Source organism: Eptesicus fuscus, chromosome 5 (genome assembly GCF_027574615.1).
Source record: "Eptesicus fuscus isolate TK198812 chromosome 5, DD_ASM_mEF_20220401, whole genome shotgun sequence".
In the NCBI taxonomy this organism is placed as follows: domain Eukaryota; kingdom Metazoa; phylum Chordata; class Mammalia; order Chiroptera; family Vespertilionidae; genus Eptesicus; species Eptesicus fuscus.
The window spans coordinates 95,323,079-95,350,979 of record NC_072477.1 but is presented as its reverse complement, the minus strand read 5'-3'; the positions used below and the strand labels follow the sequence as shown (position 1 = coordinate 95,350,979).

The 27,901-nt window shown below is 39.3% G+C and overlaps 1 protein-coding gene across 3 annotated transcripts in view; it reads right to left on the bottom strand.

The window, feature by feature from the left end:
• The window catches only part of ODAD2 (outer dynein arm docking complex subunit 2), a 208,601-nt gene that overhangs the window by 164,028 nt on the left and 16,672 nt on the right, over nt 1-27,901 (bottom strand). The window contains exons 3-9 of one of the 3 annotated variants that reach the window (XM_054716588.1): nt 26,517-26,709; nt 25,799-25,905; nt 25,483-25,619; nt 22,688-22,801; nt 8,655-8,864; nt 7,809-7,909; nt 5,297-5,444 (exon numbers count right to left, since the gene is read on the bottom strand). In XM_054716588.1, the coding sequence (XP_054572563.1) occupies nt 5,297-5,444; nt 7,809-7,909; nt 8,655-8,864; nt 22,688-22,801; nt 25,483-25,619; nt 25,799-25,905; nt 26,517-26,709 (1,010 nt within the window). Of the gene's footprint in view, nt 1-5,296; nt 5,445-7,808; nt 7,910-8,654; nt 8,865-22,687; nt 22,802-24,512; nt 24,577-25,482; nt 25,620-25,798; nt 25,906-26,516; nt 26,710-27,901 lie in introns of those variants that run through there. The other 2 variants (XM_008150416.3, XM_028158882.2) reach the window with 2 other exon arrangements.

Sequence of the window (27,901 nt, the reverse complement as noted above, 5' to 3'; positions counted from 1 at the left end):
ATTAAGTTGTGTTCTAAAAAATCCAGATTAAAAGAATATATAGATATATAAAAGTTGCAAGATGTAATGAACGTATGTCAAAGCCAAATAATTAAATACAAACTCCCTTTACTTGCATGCCAAGATCTGAGCTCATAGCTCTGGATAAATAATAACTATAGTTCATTGACCCATTTGAGTATTAATGAGCTCATCAAATTTTTTTTCAACAATCACAGACATTGCTGTACTTGGAAAATTAAGTAGAAAGTCAGGTCAACATTAACATTTCTCTGCTAGTTTAAGTCTACATTTAGATATAATTTTATAAAATAAAATGTCAAGTGTATTTATTTTGAGATTACCTAGAGACATTCAATTTTGCATTTCAAAGACTTTTAATATCCTTTTGTATCTCCATATAAAATATTTATCTGCATCAAAACCTTGAAATAATTTGTAGATATACTTTTTCTTTTATTGGCTATGCTAAGAATATTTACCTGTGGGAACTATAATAATTCCAAGCAATTTACTGTCTGGCCAAAAGTATCACATTTGCACATAATTTATTGATGAAGAACTTGTGCAAGCTTAAATAGCACTTCATCAATAAATGTTTTTCTTAGCTGTTCTGGGACAGAAATAGTGCATCCCTTTTTGGCTTAGTATTATATGTATTTATCCTAAATGGTTGAAAAACTTAAAATAGTTATCCAATAACTAGACTATTTTGAGAACCTCCTTAGCATGTTCACTGAGAGGATATTATTGAAGCAGACACTCACCACCTCACTCACAGTCTCAGGGAGAAAATTCCTTCTGCTCTTAGCACCAGGATGGGTTACACACATGGGCAACTGGGTTATTTCTCTCTTATTATGATTAAGAGTCTTTCCCTCAACATATTAACTCACTGCATTTCTCTCCTTTTGATGGTTGCTAGAAAACTTAAAGCAAAAGTTGAGATCACCTGTGTATGTCAAGACTCCACACTATACACTGTCTATAGCAATAATATGTACTAGAAATTATTATTATTGCCAATACCTTACATTTATTAGATTTCATTTAATATTCATAATAATCCTAAAATATGGGAACTTTTATTTTGCCATCTTGACCAATGAGGAAAGTAAAATCTAGGGAGACCCACCAGCTTTCCCAAGGCTATTGAACTAGTAGTGGCAGATCCTGACTCAACTGAAGTCTTTCTGATATTGAAGATCATGCTGCTAACTACTAATCCGTTCTTCTGCTCCTGGCCCTGCTGATGCTTGCGCCCCTTTCACTATTTTCTTTCACCAGTGAAATGTAGTTAATAGTCCAGAATTATTTGGATAAACACCAGGGCTCTTCCAAAGGCCATGTCTGACCACCAAAGCTCATCTGGCTCAAGCTACCCAAGTTTTGGATGACAAAAGTTCTACACTGCCAATCTTTTCTCCAGATGGGTGATATGCTCTTTAAGAGTAGAGGAGAGATCGTGGGCAGCTCTGCAGTTCAGTAAAGGATCAAGGCACGGCCAGGAAGGTCTCCTGAGTCTGGACATTGCTGCCGTGCACGCCCAGCTGAGCCACCATGTTGACTGTATGTATGGCTTGTGCACAAAGATACCTGTAAAGGGGTCACAGGATGGACCATGGGGCCTGAACTCCGGCCTGTGCTCCATGCTACTGTTTCCAAATTCCCAACAGATATGAATCTTCAAAATTTGGAATAAATAATCAGATTCCCAGAAATTCTCAGGAATTCCAGAAATCACATTACCCCATACTTTTTCCTAAACTTTATTTACATTGTAAAAATAATAATCCTGACCATACTAGAGAATAATGTTAAACAGTGCATCATTTTTTGTGATAGCAATACTAAAAATTTCAGAGGTGTTCTGTACAAAAATAAGCCATATATATATATATATATATATATATATATATATATATATTACAACAACATTTAAAAATTATCTCTAGCTGACATTTGAGACCAGAAAACACTAAAATAGAGGAACATTAACACAATATAAAGGCCAAATAAAAGTCATTTTAAAAATTGAAAAATGATATTAAAATATTTACATTTATAAGATATCATTCTTAAAATTAAATTTTAAAGCACACAAAGCATTGATTTTCCTATCCAACAGTGCTGGTTTTTGTTTCTTGGCTAATATTTTAGATATAAAAAATAATTTTTCTTTCATTTTGTTTTGACATTGGTCAAATTGTTAAGAGGCTTCTAAAAGCAGAGCCAAGGCGGGCATTAGGGTTTGCTTCACATAAGCTCATTTCCTTTTTTAATGATGAAAATATTTTATCTGCTTGTCCTGATTCTGGATTGGGCATCTAAGGCTTTTTATTAATTCAGATTTTAGATCAGTTTCTGGTTTTATAATGGAGTGTTCCAAAACATATTCACATCATCTTCCCTTTGCGTTTCTTCTGTTAAATTACTTAGAAAGAACAAATTGTAATAATATTCAAACACCAAAAAATGCCAGCAAAATTATTGGGTAGTACATCCAAAAATCATAACATTCAGATCTACTTAGCGAGCTTGACAAGGCTACAGTGGAAATCTCAATTAAAATTTAATGACTTATTTTGCTTCCAAATTTGTTATTTCTTGGAACACCACTAAATAGGATTTGTATAAAGTACACTATGCATATAAACATATTAATAGTTATGCAAGAATGACTCACTGTTAGCAGCAGACACAAATTTAGAGCATGGCAAATGCTACAAGCAAGGCTTGACATTAGATTGTGATCACTTCTCTCCTACTTGCTCCTGTCCTGATGCTTGGAAATGCCTACTTTCAATTTTGACTGTGCTGTTAGAATTTTGTGGTTTTTCAACTTTATTGAGGAACTAGAGGCTCGGTGCACGAAATTCGTGCACTGAGGGGGGTTGTCCCTCAGCCCAGCCCCTGTACCCTCTCCAATCTGGGACCCCTCCAGGGATGTCCAACTACCCGTTTAGGCCCGATCCCAGGGATTGGGCCTAAATGGTCAGTCGGACATTCCTCTCACAATCCAGGACTGCTGGCTCCCAACTGCTTGCCTGCCTTCCTTCCTGATTGCCCCTAACTGCTTCTGCCTGCCAGCCTGATCACCCCCTAACCACTCTGCTGCCAGCCTGTTTGCCCCCAACTTCCCTCTTCTGCCAACCTGGTTACCCCTAACTGCCCTCTCCTGCAGGGTTGATCACCTCCAACTGCCCTCCCTTGCAGGCCTGGTCCTTCTCAACTGTCCTCCCTTGCAGGCCGGGTGCCTCCCAACTGCCCTCTCCTGCTGGCCATCTTGTGGTGGCCATCTTGTGTACACATGGGGGCAGGATGTTTGACCACATGGGGGAAGCTATATTGTGTGTTGCAGTGATGATCAATCTGTATATTACTCTTTTATTAGATAGGATAGAGGCCTGGTACAGGGCTGGGGGCCAGCTGGTTTGCCCTGAAGGGTGTCCCTGATCAGGGTGGGGTTCCCTTGGGGCGTGGGGCGGCCTGAGTGAGGGGCCTGTGGTGGTTTGTAGGCAGGCCACGCCCCCTGGCAACGCAAGCAGAGGCCCTGGTATCTGGCATTTATTTTCCTTCTACAATTGAAACTTTGTAGCCTGGAGCAGAGCCAAGCCTGGGGCTCCCTCCAAGGCCCACAGCCATTTGTGTTGGGGTTATAATTGAAACTTTGTTGCCTTAAGCAGGTGGGCCCGGCCAGGGTGTGTGGAAAGCTTTGCTTCCCTTGTTGCCAGTGGCAACCCTGGCCTGCTCTCTCAAGCTCCATTCTGCCACCATTTGTTTGAATTTGTTTACCTTCTATAATTGAAACTTTGTAGCTTGAGTGGAGGCTTAGGCCTGCAACGGCTGGCAGAAAGCTTGGCTTCCTCTGTTACCTAGGAAACCTTGCTCTCTGTGGCTGTAGCCATCTTGGTTTGGGTTAATTTGCATACTCGCTCTGATTGGATGGTGGGCGTGGCTTGTGGGTGTGTCGGAGGTATGGTCAATTTGCATATTTGTCTATTATTAGATAAGATAATTGACAAATATAATTATCTCTATTTAAAGTGTACAATGTGCTGGTTTAAAATACAGATATATTATGGAATGATTACCAAGATTAGATAATTAACTGCTCTTGCTTTCAATGATGTTAGTAAGTTCCTTTGAATCAGCAATGTCTAAATTTTAATTCTCTAAATAGAATTAGAATTCTTTCCCCATTTTCCAAATTTCTTGACTACCTTTCCATGGGATTCAGGAAACTTTTTTTTTCTAGAAATTGCAGCTGAGGCTGTGTCTCACAGAGGAAGGGGCATATGTTTCTTGCCAGAAAAACTTTTTCAACAGACTAATGCCTATAAGGCTGTATCCATGCAGAGGGCCTTGGAGAATTCACACACACACACAAAAAAAAAGCACAAATAGGCTATTTTACCTGTCAGTTCTGGAAGACCTCAAAGGCACAGGAAAAGTACCCATTAGCACTTTAGGAGTTACCTAAAAATCTTTAATTAAGTATGCAAAGGCCCTGGCAAATGTCCATGTTGATTTGAACAAAGACATGGAGAAGCAGAAGGAAAACATGAGATAAGCCATAATGTTGTTTTCACAAGTACTTCTGGACTTTTGCTTTAAATACAGCGTGGACATGTTCAATATCAGCTATCCAATATCAGAAAATAATATTAATCTGGGTTTTGGCAAATCATTTTCTTTGATTCCCCCCCCCCCAACATCCAAGTACTTAAATACAACATTATATGGCCAGTTATTATGTAAACTGTTTTCACATGTATTTTTTATTACTGAAGATAATAATGAAAATGCATCAATGAATATTTTAAGTACCTACTATGTATCAGACACTATGCCACATGTTTCAACTGTTTTCTCAATCCTTAAACTAATCCTATAGGATACTTATTTTATATCATAGGTTGAGAAAAATAAGGCTCAAAACCAAAGTTTTGAACAGCCACACTGCTAGTAAGTGGTACAGCAGAAAATTCAGTCCAACTTCAAAAATTCATGCTCTTTCCATCACACCTCACTCACTGGTGGTAAGTCACAGTATCTGGTGCTGCCCCAGCAAGGCAAGAGAGTTGGCTCTAGGCAGCCTGCCTGCTCCAGGAGGACTAACCTTCTCATCCTAGAGGGAAGAAGACCTTCCTCCCTGTACACACTTAAATAAAAATAGGGTTCCTACAACCCTTATTTGAAAGAAACATACAATAAACTTGGAAGCAGAATATACATTTTGGGGCAAGGATTTATAAACAAACATTGCAAACATAGTACAAAGGGTTTGTCTTACCTTCAAATATTTCACCAGCTTCTGAATTTGCCAATATTCAGATGGCAAATCTGCATTTGCTTCCTGACGATGATCAGGTGGTTCTTCATCTTCTTCGCTCTCTGAGGAGCTCTCACTAACAATTTCCTCAACCTTTTCAGCACTCTTACTAAGAATAATAACAAGAACATATAATAAATATATTTATGTTACAGCATGTACATGCTTATAACGTTACTATTTCAGCAACATGTACCTAAATGATAAAAACCCTCAAAAAAAACAAGAACAGAGGGGCACTTCCTCAACTTGATAAACAGTATGTACAAAACCGACACTATCACCATACTTACTATAGTGAAAGACGTTTTCCCCTAAGATCGAGGACAAACAAGGATGTCCACTTTGATCACTGCTATTCAGCATTGTACTGGAGTCTACAGTTCCAGATATAAATCTAACAAAATTTTGTACAGGACTTGTATGCTGAAAACTACAAACTTCTGGTAAAATAAATAAAAAGTCCAAATGATGACACACAGAGTGTTCGTAGATTAAATTAGTCTACATAGTAAAAACATCAAAATCCTTGGCACATTTTTAAAAATAGATAGAGCAAGATTATTCTGAATTTATGTGAAAAGGAAGGGAACTAGAATAGCTAAAAGAATTTTTTACAAGAAGGTGAGAATAACCACTTTACCAGATTTCAAGTTTTACTAAATAGCTACAGTAATCAAGACAGTGTGGTATTCATGAAAGGCTACAAATAAAAATCAACTGAATATAATAGAGACCCAGAAATAGACTCACATAAGCACACCCAACTGGTTTTTTATAACAATGCAAAAGCAATTCAATGATGAAAAGACAGTCTTTTCATCAAATGGTGCTGGAGCATCTGGGCATCAATAGGCAAAAAAAGTGAAGCTTGGCCTAAGCCTCACACCTTACATATAAAATTAACTCAAAATGAATCACAGTCTTTAATGTAAAAATAACACAACTTTTAGAGAAAAACAAAGGAGAAAATCTTCAGGACTAGAGGCATCACGAAGAGTTCTTAGACATGACATCAAAAGCACAATCTATAAAAGAAAAATTGATACATTGAACTTTATCAAAATTAAAAACTTGTTTTATGAGAGACCCTATATTAAGAGAATGAAAAAACAAATTACAGAGAGAAGAAAATATCTGCAAAATACATATCTAACCTAGGATACCCAAAATAGATAAAGAACTCCCAAAACACAGCATTTAAAAACAAAACATGATCTGATTGGAAAATAAGCAAAAGACATACAAGACAGTTCACTGAAGAACATATATGAGCAATAAGCTCATGAAAAGATGTTCAATATCACTAGCCATTTAAGGAAATGCTAAGACCATAATGAGACAACACTATACATCTTTTAGTACAGCGAAAATAAAAAATATGGCAATACCAAATGCTGGCAAGGATAAGAAGAAACTGAGTCTCATACATTGCTAGTAAAATGGTACAGCCACTCTGGAAGAATCTGGAAATTTCTTACAAAGCTAAACACACAATTACTACATGTGTCAGCAATTGGGCATTTATCCTAGAGAAATGAAAGCTTACATCCATATAGAAATTTGTCTATGATTATTTACAACCACTTTAATTGTAATAGCCAAAAACTGAGAGGAATGAAAATTTCCCTCAATAGGTGAGAAATTACAGTATGGTACATGCATACCATGGAATACTACTTAGACAAAAAAAAAAAAAAGAGAGAGAGATAGAGACAAATTACTAATACATGCAACAACTTAGATGAATGTCAAGGGTATTATGGTGATGAAAAACACAGCCAGTACAAAAAATGTATGATTATGTTTATATGACATTCTCAAAATGACAAGATTATAGAAATGGAAAACACTAACAGTTGCCAGGGACTGGGACTGATGGGGGGAAAGGGAGTGGGTGTGACTATAAGGAGTAGTAGGAGGGAGTTCTGTGTAGAGATGGAATAGTCCTGTTTCCAGATTGCCATAGTCACCACACCACCTACATGTGACAATATGGCATGAAGTATACATATACATTGTACCAATGCTACTCTCCTGGTTTTGATATTATGCTGCAGTTACCCTAGATGTAACCTTTGGGGGAAGCTAAGTGAAGGGGAGATGAGACCTCTCTGTACTATCTCTGCAACTTTTTGTGAATCTATAATTATTTAAAAATAAAGTTGAAGAATTGTCAAACAAATTGAAGAGTTTATTATGTTGACAACCCCCTCCCAAATAGTATAAATGTAGTAGAGTATCTTAAAGTTTTTTTTCCCAAGTATGAAAACTTTATAATGTGAGATTTCTGCCATTTCTTCCAGTAACTCTGCACTAAAAGAAATCCAGTATGATCATTGTGCAACATTACTAGTAACTGTCAATATAGATATCTTGGCACCCTAAGAGTAAGAATGCCATTAGTTAGGATTAGTTAGCATGTCATGTAAGAAATGGTGTTAAAGAACTGGTTGTGTTAACAGAAACATACCGAACTAATTGTGCTTTTCCAGGTGAAACAGATGGTGCTGACTTTTCAAGTCTTCCGCCATGTTTTTCCTCATGAAGTGAGGATCTGTGTCTAAAAACATTCTCTATTAGTTACTTTTTGATGATTAATAGGAAATTAAAAACAGAAATGTATACAAGTATTCCAACATTTTCATGCACCCAAATTATGTGTTTTCCAGACACAGAGAATGACGATCTGACATATGTTTGTCCTTTGAGCACAGCCATGCATTTTCTATAATGAAGAAGCAATTTGTTCAGTATTCCTTTGTAGTAGGAACGGGTCTTCACAGGCTGCCATCATTGTGAAAGGCCTTTACTCTGTATCTTTTAATCTAGTGGATTACTGCCCTGATCATAGTTGCCTTTTTTTTTTTTTTTTACCTTCTCCACCCAATGTTACAGGAAGGCCTGTATCTGACTTTTCATGTGTCCCCAGCTTTAACATATCCTTGGCACCTACTTGTTTTCATTAAACACTTAGGTAAATTCTTAATTTAAAAAAATAAGCACATGTAAAAAGCTGAATTTAAAAATTCACCTTCCACTTAACAAGTAGCCCATGTGATTTCTCTGTATGTTTTATCATCTTTTTCTAGTTATTTGCCCGACTTACCAACTACATGAAAGTGAATTGTGTTCCTCCATTCCCTTGCCAGAACCCACATATAAACCCTGTTGCCTATCAAATCTCCCTGCTTGAAATAGGAAGAGGAGCAGGAAGGAATACTACTCTGTATTTTCTACTATGAAATAAAGTTCTGTAAAAATTAGGCAAATATGGTCACTAAAGATGTTTTTAAAATCCCATCATGCAAATGTCTACATACTCTTTGGAATCAACAGTGGTCTTCCAGTTTAAACTTGGCTCTAATCTCTTGATCATGTTATTCTTCCCAAAATTAATTTTGTTCTTCTCCAACGTACTCTTGTCTGAGCCAGGAATAGCTTTACGTAAGGCACTTGCTGCTTCCTTCTTAGGTGTCTCATTAGGCTGATTCTTTCCCTTTTGCAATTCTTCATTAAATCTAGTTTGCTTTATTAAAGAAAAAATTAAGTACAGTATTTACAATGATATCCCTTCTGAATTATCTAGTGCTATCTGAAAATTAACATTGGTGATAAATTCAGAAAAGGAAGTCTCAGACACATCTTACTTCTGTTACTCACTGACACAATTGACTAAGGATAACTTCAGCACCAAGGCCTCTACTGAAGTTAGACTGATAGTAATGTGAAGTTCCTAAACTTCACCTCTGCTGTAGCACACACAAATACAACTGCAGGACGGAATCTTCTCACAGCTCAACACCACTAGAAAAAATTAAATTCAAACCCTATATTGACTGGGAGTCATCATATTCAAAATGCTGAAATCAAGGATAAAAAGAACATCTTTACCTAGTCAGGCATGTAAGACACATTATCGACAGAGGAGGAAACGTAATGGTTAAAAGAGGCTTCTCACCAGAAACAATGCAAACCAGAAGAAAATAAAATTATGTCTTTAAAGTACTAATCTATACTAATAAAAGGGTAATATGCAAATTGGTCAGGACACCCTCATAGTAACGACCGAACAGCAGGTTGCGTGGGGTGACCAGGTTGGCAGGGGGGTTAGTAAAGGACGACCAAACGACTGAATAGCAGGCTGTGTGGGGTGACCAGGCTGGCGAGGGGGGGCAGTGAGGGGCAACCAGGCTGGCAGGGGGGAGCAGTGAGGGGCAACCAGGCCAGCAGGTGGGGCAGTTGGAGATGACCAGTCTGGCAGGGGAGACCAGGCCGGCAGGGGAGGGGGGCAATTGGGGGTGACCAGGCCTGCAGGTGGGGCAGTTGGGGGTGACCAGTCCGGCAGGGGTGACCAGGCCGGCAGAGGAGGGCAGTTAGGGGGTGATCAGGCCAGTAGGGGGGCAATTGGGGGCGACCAGGCCGGCAGCAGGGGGCAGTTAGGGGCGACCAGGCCGGCAGAGGAGGGCAGTTAGGGGGTTACCAGGCTGGTAGGGGGACAATTGGGGGCGACCAGGCTGGCAGCAGGGGGCAGTTAGGGGCGACCAGGCTGGCAGGGGGGGCAGTTGGGGGCGACCAGGCAGGCGGGGGGCAGTTGGGGCGATCAGGCCGGCAGACAGAGGCAGTTAGGGGTGATCAGGCTGGTGGGGGGGGGGGCAGTTAAGGGCGATCAGGCAGGCAGGCGGGTGAGCAGTTAGGAGCCAGTGGTCCCGGATTGTGAGAGGGATGTTCAACTGCCGGTTTAGGCCCAATCCCCGGGATAGGGCCTAAACTGGCAGTCAGACATCTCCCGAGGGGTCCTGGATTGGAGAGGGTGCAGCTGGGCTGAGGGGACAGCCCCATGCACAAATTTCCTCTAGTAGGGAAAGAAAAACCTATCAACTCAAAATTCTATACTGAGACCCAAAAAATCTTTCAAATGTGAAGGTGAAAATAAAGTCTTTCACAGATGAACAAAAACCAAGAGAATTCACTATCAGAAGGCCAGTGCTAGAAGAAATGTTAATGAAATCCTTCAATCACAAGGAATATCATACCAGTCAGAAACATTAGATCTATACAGAGAAATAATCTCTAGAAATGGAAAAAATAAATATAAAACTCTATTATTTTTAATCATTCTAAAATATAATTTACTGAAGCATAAGTAATAACAGTGTTTTGAGGGGTCAGTATATAAAAATAAAATATATGACAACAATCGCACAAAGGACAGGGAGAGGCATTCAAGTACAGTACGCTATCATGAGGTTCTTAAACTATATGTGAAATTGTATAGTATTATTTAAAATAGGACATAATAAATTATATATATATATATATATATATATATATATATATATATACATACCCCCTAGGGCAGCAACTAAGAAACTTTTTAAAAAGTGTAACTGACTAATTAATAGCATAAATAAAATTGAATCATTTCTAGGAGCTCAATTCAAAAGGACCTAAAAAGATGGGGAAAAAAGAACAAAGAACAAATTGGACAAATATAAACAACTAGCAAGATAGTAAATTTAAATTCAACTTTATCAATAGTTATGTTAAATGAAAATGGATGAAAAAGGAAAACACATCTATTTGTGGTCTAAAAGAAACCACTTTGTATTAAAAATATAAATATATCAAAAGTAAAATGCTGGAGAAAATATTCCATTAAAAACAATTAAAAGGAAGTAGAATAGCTATATTAAAATCAGACAAAATAGACTTCAAAGTAAATAATAATCAAGGATAAAGAGGGAGATACATAATAACAGAGTCAATTAACACACAATTCTAATTGTGTATTAACTAAACAACAGAACTTCAAAATATATGATGCAAAAACAGAACTAAAAGCAAAAATAGATAAATCCACAATTGGAACAATTCAAAACTTCTCTCTCAGTAATCAATAAAGTGAGCTAACAAAAACATTAATAAGAATATATAGAAGAAGATGAGGAGGAGGAGGAGGAAGGGTTGGAAGATATTGATGAAGAAGGGGATGAGGATGAAGGTGAAGAAGATGAAGGTGATGATGAGGGGGAAGAAGGAAAGGAAGATGAAGGAGAAGATGACTAATGAACACTGATGGAGTCCAACCTTTTTTTAATTTTCTCCAGTCCCTGGGAACAAGTTGCATTCTCCCCCGCCCCTTCTTGTGCTCAGTCGCCCTGTTTTTGAGGTCTCTTTTCTCTCCTTTACATCACTGTTCTCACCTTATTTGGGGGGGGGGGGGGGCGGGGGGGGTACCTTGAGCAGAATACTGTGGGAAAAGAATCTTTGCCCCTTTCTGGTCCAAATTCATTTTTATCCCTTCCTGTCTCAAGAATAACTTAATGGAATCAACACCACAGTGCTCTGTGGGGGAAAAAAACAAAAAACCTTCTGCTCCCTTAACTCTGCTGGGAACTGCAGGTTGCTAAGCCCCGGTGTAGTAGTGCATAGAATTCTAGCTTTTTTCCTCCTTTCTCTGTATATTGGGCTCAGAGATTACACTGTGCCTCCATGTGAATATGGACTGTTAGCATTTACCAACATGTACCTGTCTGCTTTCTCTTGTTTAAAAAAAGGAAAAAAAAAAAAAAAAACACTTAAAAAGGCGGGGGGTGGGGGGGCGTTATAGAAGGTCAGCAAAGGGTGGATTGAGATGTTTGGGTGGGTTAAGTGGGCATTCTGACAACATGGCTTCTCCTTTTGCATGTTTAATTGTGATGTTTAACAGACATCCTTGCAGTCTAAGATGACACTTTTAAAATAAAATTCTCTCCTAATGATGACTTGAGCCCTGCCACTTGATGGGAGAATCAGCAGAACCTGTAGGATCTTATTTGGAATTGATATTTCTCTATTGTAATTTTGTTCCTGTTTATTTTTAAATTTTCTATTTGTTTCACTGGAAAGGAAAGATGATGCTCAGTTTTGAACATTGAAAGTGTACAAGTTTCTTTGTTACAATAAAACTAAATGTATACACAAAGGATTTGATGCTTTTCTCTCAGAACAGATTTCAAGTTTGACTTGTATAACATATTGTCAAACTTTGTCAACCTAACACCATATTTTTTGATATGCACTTTGCAGGATAATCTCAGGGCTATGTGGACTGAGTAAATGGGTTTGAATCAGTGTATTAATGTCTCCATAGCTGGGAAACATCATGAGTACAATTTGCTATCAGTTTCTGAAAAATTTCAAATCATTTGGAATACCCGATTGCTCAAACTTAGTTCTGAATATGTTGTACCTTTAATTTTGTATATCAAATTGGCATTTTAAAAATGGGTCTATATTTACCTGGATGTAATAACAGTGCCTGCCACCACCACCAGACAGACCTGGTGCTCTAGTGCCGAGTTACGCACGGGGCTATTGCTGGCATGTCTTCATTGGCACTAAAGGTGGCCCATAAGACAGGCTTGCAGAGTAAGAAGAAGTCTGTATTGGTGGTTCAGAAACTCAGGTTAGGAGTACTTTTGTCTCTTAAGGACCAGCTATTTAGCTTATTGTTCTCAAATGAGACCCGTCTGTGTGAATCTGGGCGAGATAATGGACTCTGCTCTGCTAGATGCCATTGTGCATAGAACAACATTTTGAGAAGCTATCTAATGCCTAAGCTTTTTTATGCTGTAAAATATAGTAGCTGAAATTAAATGCCAGTTAATTTTTTCAGAGATGACTTAATGGACAGCCTGGTCAAATTCAAAGCTATCTGATGGATAAAACTTTATAAGTGGAACTACTGGTATTCCATCAATAGGCAAAGTGTAATAAAACCTATCTAGATGAATAGTATATAATTTATGCACAGGTCTCTGTTTGGTGAATACCTCACTATATTCTGTCAGGAATCTTGATCCAATAAAAGAACATAAAGTTTAAAAAAAAAAAGACTATATAAAAAAAAAGAATATTGAAGACCTGAGCAACAATATAAATCAACTTGACTTAATTGACATTTATAGAACATGCCAACCAACAACAGCAGAATAAACATTCTTCTCAAATGCACAAGGAAAAATTCCACCAAAATAGATAATAATTTGGGCGATAAAATAAATATCAACATGTTTAAAAGAACTAAAATCATAACAAACTATCTTCTCTTAGTACAAGGGCAGTGAATTTAATACAATGATGGTAACATCACCACAACCAAGCAGTGATGGGCTCATGTCCGGTGGTTTAAGTGGAGGCCTCCTGGGAAGAATATAATAAAGCACTCTCTCCCTCCTACCCAGGGCAGTGTCAGCAGAGGCCCAGTGAGGAGGCTTCCATCCCTGCCCAGCAATAATGAAGCATTTATATCACCACAGTTGTCAATTGAGACTAAGTGGGGAACCTGGACTTTCACTCCCACCTTACTATACCCCCAGACCTTCACCAGTGAGGCATCAGGAAGACCTGCTAAAACAAAAGATTTAAATAAAATCCAGAGTTTCACAACATAATGACAAAATGTCCAAGATACAATAAAAAAATCATTCATTATATCAAGAACCAAGAAGATCACAACTTGAATGAGAAAGGATGACTTATACATGCTTATACCAAGATGGACTAGATATTAGATTAATCTGACAAGATTTTAAAGCAGTTATCATATAAGTGCTTCAATGAGCAATTACAGAAACTTGAAACAAATGAACACGAAAGTCTCAACAAATGAATAGAAGATATAAAGATGAACCAAATAGAAATTTCAAAACTGAAGTTTATGAACCAAAATAACTCACTGGGTAAATTCAGCAAGAGAATAGAGAGGACAGAGGAGAGAATCCATTAATTTGAGGATATAGCAAAGATAAATTACCCAATCTGAACAACAAAGAGAAAACAGATTGGGAAAAATATGAACAGAGCCTCAAGATCTGTGCGTGCCCATGACAAACAAACAAACAAAAAAATCCAACATGTATGTCATCAGAGAACCAGAAGGAGAAGAGTAAGAAGGTCAGACTGAAAAATGTATTCTAAGAATGTCTGAAATTTTCCCAAACTTGGAAAAAGACATAAATCTAATATGTAAGAAGAGGGAAAAAAACCTAAACACAATAAACCCAAAAAATCCTTGCCAAGACACATAATAAGCAAATCATAAAACTAAAGACAAGGAAAATTCTTAGCAGCAAGAGAAAAACAATATTTTACCTATAAGGGAAAAACAATTACAATAACAGATTTCTCATGAGAAACCATGGAGGCCAGAAGGACTCGAATAACATTTTTCAAGTGCTAAAAGTAAAGAGCTGTCAACCACGAATACCATATCTAGGGAAAATATTCTTCAGAAATGAAGGAGAATTCAAGAAGTCCTCAGATAAAGGAGAACTAAGAGAGTTTGTCACCAAGAGACCTACCATAATGGAATAAGTTCTTAAACAGAAAGGATATGATAAAAGAAGGAAACTTGCACCATCAGAAAGGAAGAGAACAGTGAAAGTAGGGGTAAATACAATAGACTTTCTAAATGATGCTTGATTGTTGAAGTAAAAATTTAAACATTGTCTCATTTCAATGTATATAGAGGAAATAAAGACAATTATATTATAAGCTAGAGGCCCGATGCACAAAATTGGTGCAAGGGGCTCGGCCCTCACAGCCCTGGCTTCGTCCGGAAGTTTGTCCAGACGGTTGTTCTGCTGTTCAGTCTAATTAGCATATTAGCTCTTTATTATATAGGAATTATATAGGATGAGAGAGGGTAAGGGATTTAAAAGGTGAGATTATTTGTATACTTCATGAAAACTGGTAAAATGATAAGTAGATTATGATCAATTATGTATGCATAATGTAATAAAATAGCAACCACAAAACAATCCATACAAAGAGATACACTAAAAACACTGTGGATGGGTAAACCAAAATGAAATTTTAAAAAAAATTGTTCAAGTAATCCAAAGAAAAACTATGAACAGAAAACAAACTAAACTGGCAGACTTAAGCCCTAACATATCAATAAGTAAATGTAAATGATCTAAATACACCAATTAGAGTTTCACAGAGTGGATTTTTTAAAATGATTCATCTTGTATACTACCTATAAGAAACTCAATTCAGGGAAAAACCAAGATGGCGGCATAGGCAAACACCTGAAATTGCTGCCTCGCACAACCACTTCAAAACTACAACTAAAAGACAAAACAGACATCATCCAGAACCACAGGAAGGCTGGCTGAGTGGAAACTCTACAACTAGAAGGAAAGAGAAAAGCACACTGAGACTCAGAGGAGCTGCAGAAGAAAAGTGCAGAGGTACAGAGGCACACGCATCGAAAGGGCTGGCAACTGAGTACGTGGTTGTCTTTTTCAATCAGGAGGGAGACACAAGCTCCCGACTGCTCTGAACTCCAGTTCTGGGGGAGACACTGGGGACCCAGACTCAGTGGAGAAACTGGACTGTCTGGCTTCGGGCGGAACTCAAGGGCGGCTTTCTCTTAGAGGTGCTTGCAGCAATTACTGCAGGACAATGAGACCCAGAAGCCTCTTAGGGCAGGGCTGAGGATCAGCCATAGCTGTTTGCTCCACCCTGTTGATTCCCTGAGACCCCGCCCCACCCAAGCTGTGAGCAGAGGCTTTTGCATATGAATGGCCTGGTCCTTTGAAATCTAAACTTACCTAACAAACTGCAGCTGGGTCAGAGAGCCCCAGAACTTCCAAAAGAAGGGCCAAGGCCCCACAGCAGCTTTCATTGCTTCACAGCAGGGCCTCATCTGGGCACCTCCATACCCCAAACAAAGAAGAGGAATCTGCAGATCTCTTCATAGCTCCTGCTGGGTGGTCTCAGGCAGAGGCTAAATTTGCTCCTCCTTGGAGATCCAAGAGCCAGTGTACCCAGTGATTAGAGTGGTACCATCCAGATTACAAGCCTCAGATCCATAAGGGACACACTCAAGGGGCAGACTCAGTGAGCACCAAAGCCCCACTGAAGCAAGTCTTGCCCATAAGGGTGTCTCCAGCACAGAAGTTCTCCCATCATAGACACAGCTGATGCTCACAGCCAATTGGCCTGGAGGTCAATTCCTCCCAGTGATACCAATAACAATCAAGGCTTAACTACAATAAGACTGTGCACACAAAGGGGTGCACCAAGAGCTTCCACCTCAGGTAACTGGGGAGGCTGAGCCACTGGGCCCTATAGGACACCTAGCACACAAAGCCACACTATCAACACAGGGAAGCAGCCAAAATGCAAAGACAAAGAATCAGGTCACAAATGACAGAAATTGAGAAAAGCAAACTACTGATATGGAGTTAAAAACCACGGTTATAAGGTTTCTCAAGAATCTTCTAGAAACCACCGATAAATTTAGTGAGACCCTCGAAGATATGAAAAAGGACCAACTAGAAATTAAGCATACACTGACTGAAATAAAAAATAATATACAGAGATCCAGCAGCAGACTAGAGGATTGCAAGAATCAAGTCAAAGATTTGAAATACAAAAAGCAAAAAACACCCAACTGGAAAAGCAAAAATAGAAAAGAATCCAAAAATATGAAGATAGTGTAAGAAGCCTCTGGGACAACTTCAAGCATACCAACATCTGAAATATGGGGGTGCCAGAAGAATAGAGAGAACAAGATATTGAAAACCTAATTGAAGAAATAATGACAGAAAACTTCCCCCACCTGGTGAAAGAAATAGACTTACAAGTCCAGGAAGCGCAGAGAACCCCAAACAAGAGGAATCCAAAGAGGACCACACCAAGACACATCATAATTAAACTTCCAAGAGCAAAAGACAAGGAGAGAATATTAAAAGCAGCAAGAGAAAAACAGTTAGTTACCTACAAGGGACTACCCATACGATTGTCAGCTGATTTCTCAACAGAAACTATGCAGGCCAGAAGGGAGTGGCAAGAAATATTCAAAGTGATGAATAGCAAGAACCTACAACAAAGAATACTCTACCCAGCAAAGCTATCATTCAGAATTGAAGGTCAGATAAAGAGCTTCACAGATAAGAAAAAGCTAAAGAAGTTCATCACCACCAAACCAGTATTATATGAAATGCTGAAAGGTATTCTTTAAGAAGAGAAAGAAGAAGGAAAAGGTAAAGATAAAAATTATGAACAACAAATGCAAATCTATCAACAAGTGAATCTAAAAATCAAGTGAATAAAAAATCTGATGAACAGAATAAACTGGTGAATATAATAGAATCAGGGGCATAGAAAGGGAGTGGACTGACAATCCTTCGGGGGAAAGAGGTGTGGGGGCTGCGGTAAGAGACTGGACAAAAATCATACACCTATGGATGAGGACAGTGGAGGGGGGTGGTAAGGGCATGGAGTGGGGTGGGAACAGGGTGGAGGGGAGCTATGGGGGGAATAAAGAGAAACAATTGTAATAATCTGAACAATAAAGATTTATTTTAAAAAACTCAATTCAAATATAATGATATAGGTAGCTTTGAAGTAAAGAGAGAGGAAAAATATACCATGCAAACATTAGTTAAAAGAAAGCAGAAGTGGCTACATTACCAATAGATTAAGTAAACTTTAATATTCTTTTTGGACATGCAAAAGATATAGAATAGCCAAACAACTTTGAAAATGAACAATAACATTGGAGTATTGAAACAATCTGACTTCAAGACTTACAAACTACAGTAAATCAAGACAGTGTGATACCGGTATAAAAACAGGGGAACAGAAATACACCCACACATATGGATAACTAATTTTTGATAAAGTTACAAAGGTAATTCAGCGGACAATGGATAGTTTTTTCAATAAATGGTGCTGAAATGATTAGATATCTACATGCAAAAGGGGAAAAAAAGGAATTCTCATCTATACTCATACCATGTACAAAATAGAAAATGTACCACAGGTCTAAAATGTAAAACAGCATTTGAAAACTTCTAGAAGAATACACTGGAGAAAATTTTTGTGACATTGGATTACACAAAGCTTTATTAGATATAACACTATAAAAATTAATAAGTTGGACTTCATTAAAGTTGAGGGCATTTACTCTTTGAAAGACTCTATTTGGAAAATGAAATAAGCCACAAACTGGGAGAAAATATGTACAAATCATGTATCTGACAGAATACATAAGCCAAGCATATATATAAGTATCTCTCGCAATGAAAAAATAAGAAATCAAACAATCCAATAAAAATATGAAAAAGATCTGAATAGCCACTTCAGCCTATAAGATATATAAATGGCAAATAAGCATATAAAAGGGTGCATTCAAGACACGTTAATTAAAATTCACTGAGGTACCAGTATACACCTATAAGGAGGTCTAAAATTAAAGAACTGACCATGTAAATTATCAATGACTATGTGGAAGAACTGGAACTCTCATACACAGCCAGAGTGAATGTATAATATTACAACCACTTTGCAAAGCCGTTTACTAATTACGTAAAAAGTTAAACATAAAACTATCACATGACCTTGCCATTTAACTCCTAGGTTTTACCCAAGAGAAGTAAAAGCATATGTTATGTAAAAATAAATATCCATAAACAGAATGTTAAAAATAAGAGAGCTTAAATTTTAAGGATATGTGCAATATTTGGAAGATAAAGTAAAGAAATATTTATAGGAGGGTGGGGGTGACAGAAAAGATAATCAGAGGATCAATTTCAGAGGTCCAACATCCAACAAGTATGTTTCAAAAAGAGAACAGATAGGAAAACAATGATTAAAGATATAACACAAATAATATTTTCCACCGGTCTATTTGCACATTACCCTTTTATTATATAGGATATGCAGAGCCCATGGACACAGGCAATAGGGTAGTGAAGACCTGGGAGGGCGTTAGGGGCGAGGCGGAAGAAATGGGAGACATCTGTAATACTGTCAACAATAAAAAATTTAAAAATAAAAATGAAACTATATCTCGTCTCAGCAGACAGCTTCCTGCATAAAAGAAAAACATCCTGCTAAGTGAAATAAGCCAAACACAAAGGACAACTGTATGTATCTACTTATATGAAACTAGAGGCCTGCTGCATGAAATTCGTGCAGGGGAGGGGGCAGTCCCTTAGCCTGGCCTGCACCCTCTCGTAATCCGAGATCACTGGCTCCTAACCGCTCACCTGCCTGCCTGCCTGATCTCCCCTAACCACTCTGCCTGCCTGCCTCATCACACCTAATCACTCACCTGCCTGCTTGATCACTCCTAACCACTCTGCCTGCCTCCCTGATCACCCCTCACCTCTCTGACTGCCTGCCTGATCGCCCCTACCACTCTGCCTGCCTGCCTGATCACCTCTAACCACTCGCCTGCCTGCCTGATCACCTGCCTGATCACCCCTAATTACTCGCCTGCCTAATCGCCCCTAACCATTCTGCCTGCCTGCCTCATCTACCCTAACCCCCTCTGCCTGCCTGATCACCCCTAACCACTTGCCTGCCTGCCTGATCGCCTCTAATCACTCGCCTGCCTGCCTGATCACCCCTAATTACTTGCCTGCCTGATCGCCCCTAACCATTCTGCCTGCCTGCCTCATCTCCCCAAACCCCCTCTGCCTGCCTGCCTGATCACCCCTAACCACCTGCCTGCCTGCCTGATCACCCCTAACCACTCTGCCTGCCTGCCTGATCACCCCTAACCATTCTGCCTGCCTGCCTGATCACCCCTAACCACTCTGCCTGCCTTCCTGATCGACCCTAATCACTCGCCTGCCTGCCTGATCGCCCCTAACTGCCTCTGCCTCGCCCCCGCTGCCACAGCTTCGTTCAGAAAGACGTCCGAAATGATGTCTGGAAGGTTGTTCGGCTGTCCAATCTAATTAGCATATTATGCTTTTATTATTATAGATAAGAAATATTACTAATGATTACCTTTATTCTAAGAAAATTCAAATGGGAACAGATCACCTAGAGATGGAAATAATGACTGATGAGGACTTGTGCCTCTCTTTTGGGGAAGTGACAGCATCTTCAATTATTTAAGGGGTATTTGTGTGGCCCTGCTATTGTTCATGGAAGTTTAATATAGGGTAAAGGGTGAGAATAAATGCCGAATAGGCAAAGGGTAGGTTTTGACTGTTGGCTCAGAGCTCCAGCTATGCCCTTCTGTGCTTTCCTGTAGTTCAGGGGAAACTGCGTTTCCCAGATGCCCTGGCAGCTAACTTCTCACTGCGGAGCATGGACCCAGTGGAGAAGCTCCACTCTCTGCTCCTCACTGGGCTCAGCAGGGGCGGGGGCGGGGGCAGGGGCAGGGGAGGGCGGGGGAGGGGCAGGGGCAGGGGCAGGGGCAGGGGCAGGGGCAGGGGCAGTGCAGTCCGCAGGCTGCTGTCTTCCTTGGCAGCACCGTTCCAATGGCAGCAGCAAGTTCTCAGCAGCCTCAGCAGGGCATGGTCTGGCTCCTTCATCCCTGAGAGTGAGAATGGCTTCCTGTAGCTATTAATCTCTAACTTCACTTTTTTTTCTCTTCTAGCTTTTCCTTTCCAACCCTTTGGTAACCAATTCCCAATATTAAATTCTATCTGTTTGAAATACCTAGTGGGGCTCTATTTCTCCACTGATGCAGGTGCACCCACAGCCCAGCCTATGCAAAGAATAATATGAATGGGGAGGAGGAGGAGGAGGAGGAGACCACTGATAGGCCAGAAAAAAATAGAAGAAATTATATAATAGGACATCAGGGACAACATGCTATGATATGACTTATTTTTTTTTGTTGTTAATCCTCCCTAGAGAATATTTTTCCATTGATTTTGAGAGAGAGAGAGAGAGGGAGGAAAGGAGAGAGAGAGAGACACATAAATTGGTTGTCTCCTGCATCTGCCCTGAACAGGGCTGAGGATCGAAACTGCAACCCAGGTTTGTGCCCTTGAACCTGAGATCCTTCAGTGGGCAGGTGGACGCTCTAACCACTGAGCAACGCTGGCCAGGGCCATGCTATGATTTCTGATGTTAGCAGTTGCAGGTGGTGATAAGGCTCAGAGTACAGCCTTGGAAATAGTGGCTGAGATGAAGTGAAAGTGTAGTTTCACTGTAGTAGATGATCACACTGGGATGTGATGGTGCTACTTGGTTCACTCAAGTGACTGTCAAAATAAGGAACAATAATTCCAGGATATGGATAGGGAGAAGGATGAGGGCATGTCAGACTGTGCTGCGGAGGCTCGGAGCAGGTGCTGTGTGTGTGTGTGTGTTTGCTGGGGCCTGCCCCCAGCTGCGCCACGGAGGTTTGGAACAGGCGCCCCGTGTGTGTATGTGTGTGTGTCCGCTGGGGGCCTGCTCCCAGCCGCGCCGCAGAGGCTCGGAGCAGGTGCCCCTGTGTGTTCTCTCAGGCTCCGGGCTGCACCTGTGTGTTGTTCTCTCAGGCTCGGGGCCGCACCCGGCCCCTCCTCCTGAGCTGGTCGTGTCTGTTACAGCGTCCTGACCTAGTTTGCATATTTCTCTATTATATATATATATATATATATATATAGATATATAGATAGATAGATAGATAGATAGATAGATAGATATCTAAAACAGAAAAATTCACAGGCACAGAAAGTACATTAGAGTTTACCAGGAGCTGAGAGAAGGAGGACTGGAAAGTTATTGCTTAATGGGTACAAATTTTAATTTGGGATGATGAAAAAGATTTGGAAGAGACAGTAGTAATGGTTGCCCAATATTAGGAATACAATTAATGCCACTGAATAATGTACTTAAAATGGTTAAAGTGGCAAATTTTACATTTTATGTATATATTTTGTAACAAAAATAGCAACAACAAAGGAAAACTCAGGTCCAGGAAACAGGTGATCAAACACTAGAAAACAAAAAGAATTCGCAGGAAGACAGAGACGTGCCATGACAAGAGCAGGAGCAGTCCAGGGAGAAAAGGAAGCTCTCCCAAAGTGGCAGGTCAGGAAAAAATGGGCCTGAGAAACTATCTCAGGGGGATCTATCGAATTGACACCAGCTTGAGAATCAGCCTGGAGATTAAGTACATCATATTAGTGTTTCTTGCATATCGTTCTTACTCATATCAGCTTTAGTCAACTTTTTATTTTCTTTGTTCAGCACTATTTCAAAAACCATGGAGGACACAAAAGAGGCACAGTTCTATGCACATGCAGTTAGGTAGTGATCATGGGATGAAAGTAATCAAAACATCTAGGCTTCATTAACAGGGTTGAGTCCTTTATTCTTAGTGTTATTCATTCAAAAGGGAAAATGAAAACAAAGTGAAATATTGTACCTATCACCTAAAGAAAATGAGAAACAGTCTTAAAGTACTACATTACAATATTTCTTACTTTACATTATTGTGTAATCTAATAATTAAAAGCAGTGCCCAACAACAGGCAGATTTACTCTAACTTTTTACACTATAGAAAGTTGTCAAGCAATATAATGCTATTAAAGTTCAAAAGAGACTATAAAACTTACCTGTTTAGACATATTTGCTGAAAATGTTGCTGATTTTTCTTTTAAACATGTGACAAGGTCTTTATAAATCACTCCTTTTCTCTCATAATTAATTTCCTCATCATCTGTTTTGCCCTTCGGGAGAAAAAGTTGGTGCTATTATTTAATATAATAGCAATATAAGAACCTGATCAATACATCACAACCCAAGTACACATTTTTTTTTTCTCCTCTAAAGGATCCATACAGTAGTCTTTATATATGAAATGTAAAGGCAAAACCCTTCCCTCTTAAAGTACTGTTACCTACTCACTCATTCTTTCAGCAAGCCTGCACTGAGTACCTCCTGTATGCAGCAGGGCACTCTGCTATTCAGCATGGGAGTGAGCGCTTTCTTCCCTCCAGGCGCCTCTCAAGAGAAATACATTATGACTTCAAGAGACTTTGAGGAAGTCATAAAAGGCCTCAAGATTAGAATGCCCCACAGAAAAGCCCGTGTCTCTATTAGTCACACTGCTCTCTGGTTCTGTGTAGCTTGGTGGCTCTATGTCTCTATGTAACCATCTGTCTGTCCTTCCACCCTCTGCCTCTGTCTCTGTCTCTCTCTTCTTGTCTTTTTTCCCCCTCATTCCTCTCTTCTCTCCTGCCCCTATCATCCTCCCTTAACCAAATATACAGTATATGTAACTGTAGTGCATTATACATTTTGTTGTAATTACTGAATAGTTTCATGTTCCTTGTGTTTCATTTTTGAACCAAGGGGAATACTTAGATGTTTCCATATCAGATAAAGTGGTCTGTGAATCAATAGCCTTTTATAAGAAGCAAAGGCTCCTTGTCCCACTCAGGAAAGTCAACAAAAATAATTCCTTTTTTAATTTCTTATTTTCTAATTGGAAATTTCACTTGTCTAAAGTATCAAAACAAACCAAAAGCAAAATTATATTTAGGTCATCTCCCTCCTCTAATGCAGAAATAAGCTCATTGTCATGCTGATAAGAAAAGCACCTAAGGCATGTCAGAAAAGGTGCCACAAGTAATCAAGAACACAGCACCGGTAACTGGATACCAACCCAAGCCCAGGTGTGACAACTCTCTTAGCAGTCCCCTGTAATAGCTGGGTCCCCACTGAGGATTTGGGTCCTCCCTGCAGAATTTCCTGGTGGTGACAGGGGCAGAAATAAAATATTGGGAACCAGCTATACTTGTAGAAATATTAACCATGCCCTGTTAACCGTGACTGTTTTGTTCTGATTAAAGAAAGTACCGGAGACCTGGGAGCTCAACTGGACATGTAGCTCATCCTCCCCATTTGGAGCTGCCTATTATCATGGACAGATTAACAACCCTGTTGCAGAAACCAGAATCACCAGCCCTTTGAAGACCCCAGTCCTTTTGCATATCTATAAACTGCCCATTTGCCCTTTCTGCCTACCTCCCCATGTAATCTTTGTCCTTCTACCCAATATAAGCTGGTTTATGGTAGGGTGCAGAGCAGATTTTTGTGGATGACCTGCTGCTCTCCTCTCATACCAGAAGTACTGGAATAAATGCTCATATGATTTAACCTTTTCTCTGCTTAATTGGCCCAAGTAGAAACAGGCAGCATGGACCCATTGATTGTCTGGTTATAGTGAGACCCAAAACTACATTGAAGACACTGAGGGCAGGGTGTTGCAGAGAAGAAAGCTGAGCTCCTTCTAACTAAATTCAGTGAACAGATATGAGACTCAAATTTTTTTAATCTAGAAAACTCAGAAGGCTATGTGCTGTTTCGCTCTCAGCTCAAAGCTCACCCATCCACACTCTGATACTCGGGCTGGGAATCTGCAAAACTGTGTTTCACCTTTGCCAGGTAGGTAGCTTCAGTCAACAGGAAGTGAGAGAAGAGACATGCTCCCTTCTATTTGTTGTCTGTTCCTGTTAGTCACCCCAGCAACGGCCCCACACCCCTGGCAGTGGCAGTTGCTTCCAGTAGCAACAGTTGGTTCTAATTTCCAGAAGTATTTCTCCCTGTAGTCCCAGAACAAGGCTCTTGACACCCTTTCCCCAAGAAATACCATCATCAGCCTACCAGGGCACCATCTCCAAAGATTTGAGTCTCTGCTCTGACAAGATCCTCTGAGCTCCTGAGAGACCAGCACTAATTGGGCAGCACTCACTCCTCAGACGACTGGGTCCCAGTGTCATGGAGGCCACCTGAGCTCCGGGGGGACTAGCACAGCCTAGAAGTGACCAATCCTCAGAGGTGTAAGTCCAAGTTGTGTGGGAACCCTCCTCTGAGCTCCTAAGGGACCTTCGCCCAGGCAAGCAGGGTCTACTCTTCAGGAGTCTAAGCCTCAGCCCTGCAAGGGTCCTCCTCTGAGATTCTAAGGTACTAGCACAGCCTGGCAGTAGCTCCTCCCCAGGTATCAGGGCACCTCCTCCAGGCATCCACATTTTGACAATCCCTCCTCCTCTTCTCTTTATCCCTCAACTCTTAGGGCAGAAGCTGCAGTTATTGCTTCTGTGTTATCTCACTGCTCTTTTTTTTTTTACTTTTCTTTCCTTTAATGCTTGTGATTATATTAAAGAGGTTTTTCTTTTATGGAGTGGAATGAGTCTTTTGGAAGCCATTTCTTAGAAGACTGACCTGCAATGGGGACACTGGGGCTAATTCTGAGGCAGCAAATACACACAGCAAAGGGATCTGCTGGAATTCCACAGAACAGTATTTCATTTTCTATGCTCACTGAGTTCAATCCTAGAGACATGTCTGCACTTCAAGACACCAACCTAAGCACCAATATCAATTCTGTTTTTTAAAAATTACTTACACCATTTAAAAATACGCCTTCTTCACTACAAGTAATGCACAAAGTTTCAACATCATGTGGTTTCACCAGCACATAACAAATTTCTCCAAGAATCTGTCTCCAAGGTGGGGCTCGACATCCATTTGAATATTCATAATCTGAAACCAATTATCAATCAGTTTAGAGTTTTGTAAAATACGTTGGCTCACAAATAAATATTATTAAATTGTTTTCATTTTCTTAAATATTAAATTCCAATGAAGCTATTGAAGCATTTTGAATAATAATTATGAAAACATATATAATATAACATTAATGAATCTGAGAAGATGTAAACCTGAGGTATATTTGATAGATTCCAAGACTGTTTGTTCTCCTTTTCCCGAGAAACGTTTGAGCAGTTCTATATCATTCTTAACTGCTGCTGGATTTAAACGTATTTCTCTGAAATAAATGTTTAGACATCCATGTAAAACATTTTATAACAGATTGTATAAAATATACATAAAGACATTCCATTATGTCAAGGGAATTTTTTTTATAATTAAAATTGCAGGTAATTATACAACAATAACAAAATTGCAATTAAATTTAGCCATGTTATAATGTTATAACACTGTCAAACCATCAAGGAATTACTGAACAACATTAAATATACTCACTTAAATGTTCATTTTATTTCTTAATGATAACACTAACATACTAGAAAGCACTAGAAAAATGAACAAGTTTTAAACCTGAAAAACTCTACATAATATTTGCATTATAATTTAGTAATTTATCTGAGTCTTATTAAGAGACTCCAAATATTCTAAGGCCACTTAATGTCTTCAGGATTAGATGAAACCCCACTAGAATGTTTAGCATTGTTAAGAGCAAATTTTAATTTTTATAACTAGAAATATTCATGTGATAAACTAAAATTTTATTCCAATACAATTGAATGTTAAATCAATAGCAATAATTCCCACATTTTATTTTTCTCATTTTTTCCTAAAACTCTGAAAGCACTTTTTGCAACTAATGTTTAGAAGTTTATTTTTTAAAATACTCACAATGAAATATGTTTTAGAGAATGATTGAGGAGGTGTACATCCAGTTGCTTAAGCAGTATGCCAATCTTCATCTTCATCTCACTTTCAGTATCATCGTCTTTGGTAATTTTATCAAGAATATTTAATACAGATGACTCTTCTTTCATCGTATTATAATCCAAGCCCAGGATTTTTGCTACAGGATTTCTGTTAGCTAACCAAAGTAAATTAATAAAAATTATTCTGTTATCTTCTATAATAAGAAACATAAAGTCAAACAAATCCATTGAAGCCCACTCAACTGTATTTCTTTCATTATGCTTTCTCTAATCAACCCAATTAGAATCAATGTCCACTTCTCAGATTTACTGAATTTAGGAACTTTCTTATACCTTTTGAGATGTTCTATCTTTATAGTAATATCACCGGTATATGTTATCTCCCTAATAGGAAAAAGAACAGGACATTCCTTTCTTTTTTTTAGTTGACCATGAGGCATTCAATTAATATATTCAGAATTGACTTGTAGAGAAATACTGTTCTCCTTAGAAGAATCATCACTAGAACTATGTGTGTACCAGTGCTCAGTACTCACAAATGCATGCTTCTTTTCAAAACTGCATTCTTCCCTTAGTCTAGAGGTCTTCTGCCAGTCTTTTCCACCTGTTCAAACTGCATATATATATATATACTAGAGGCCCAGTGCACGAAATTCGTGCACTGGGGGCGGGGGTGCCTTAGCCCGGCCTGCACCCTCTCGCAGTCCGGGACCGCTCGGGGAATGTATGACTGACAGCTTAGGTCTGCTCCCCGCCACCGCCACTGCGCTCACCGGCCGTGAGCCCGGCTTCTGGCTGAGCGGCGCTCCCCCTGTGGGAGTGCACTGACCCCCAGGGGGCAGCTCCTGCATTGAGCATCTGCCCCCTGGTGGTCAATGTGCATCATAGCGACTGGTCATTCTAGTCGTTCTGCCATAAAGGTCGCTTAGACTTTTATTATATAGATATGCATAAATATATATATTTACTACTTACACAAGGACATGCTTAGGACATGTTTACAGAGATGAAAGGAAAAAGGAAGAGAGGGAAAGAGGGAGGGAGGGAGGGATTCCAGTCATGGATATGGACCTTAAAGGCTACAGGCTTCAGGTTGTTCCAAAAGCTAAGAAAACTCTCTTTGAAATTAGAAATATAGAAGTTTACTAGTAGTAAAGTATTGAGCCTTTCATTTTAAAGTAGAAATTTGATATCAGCATAACATTTCAGCCAAGTAAGATTAATGACATTTTTATGAAGCTGAATATAATTTTTTACCTTTTAGGTTACAAAACTTTTTTCAAGAAACTGTAACAAGATTTTCCCCAAGATTATGTTTCTAAAAGTTCAAATCACAGGCTGGGGTGT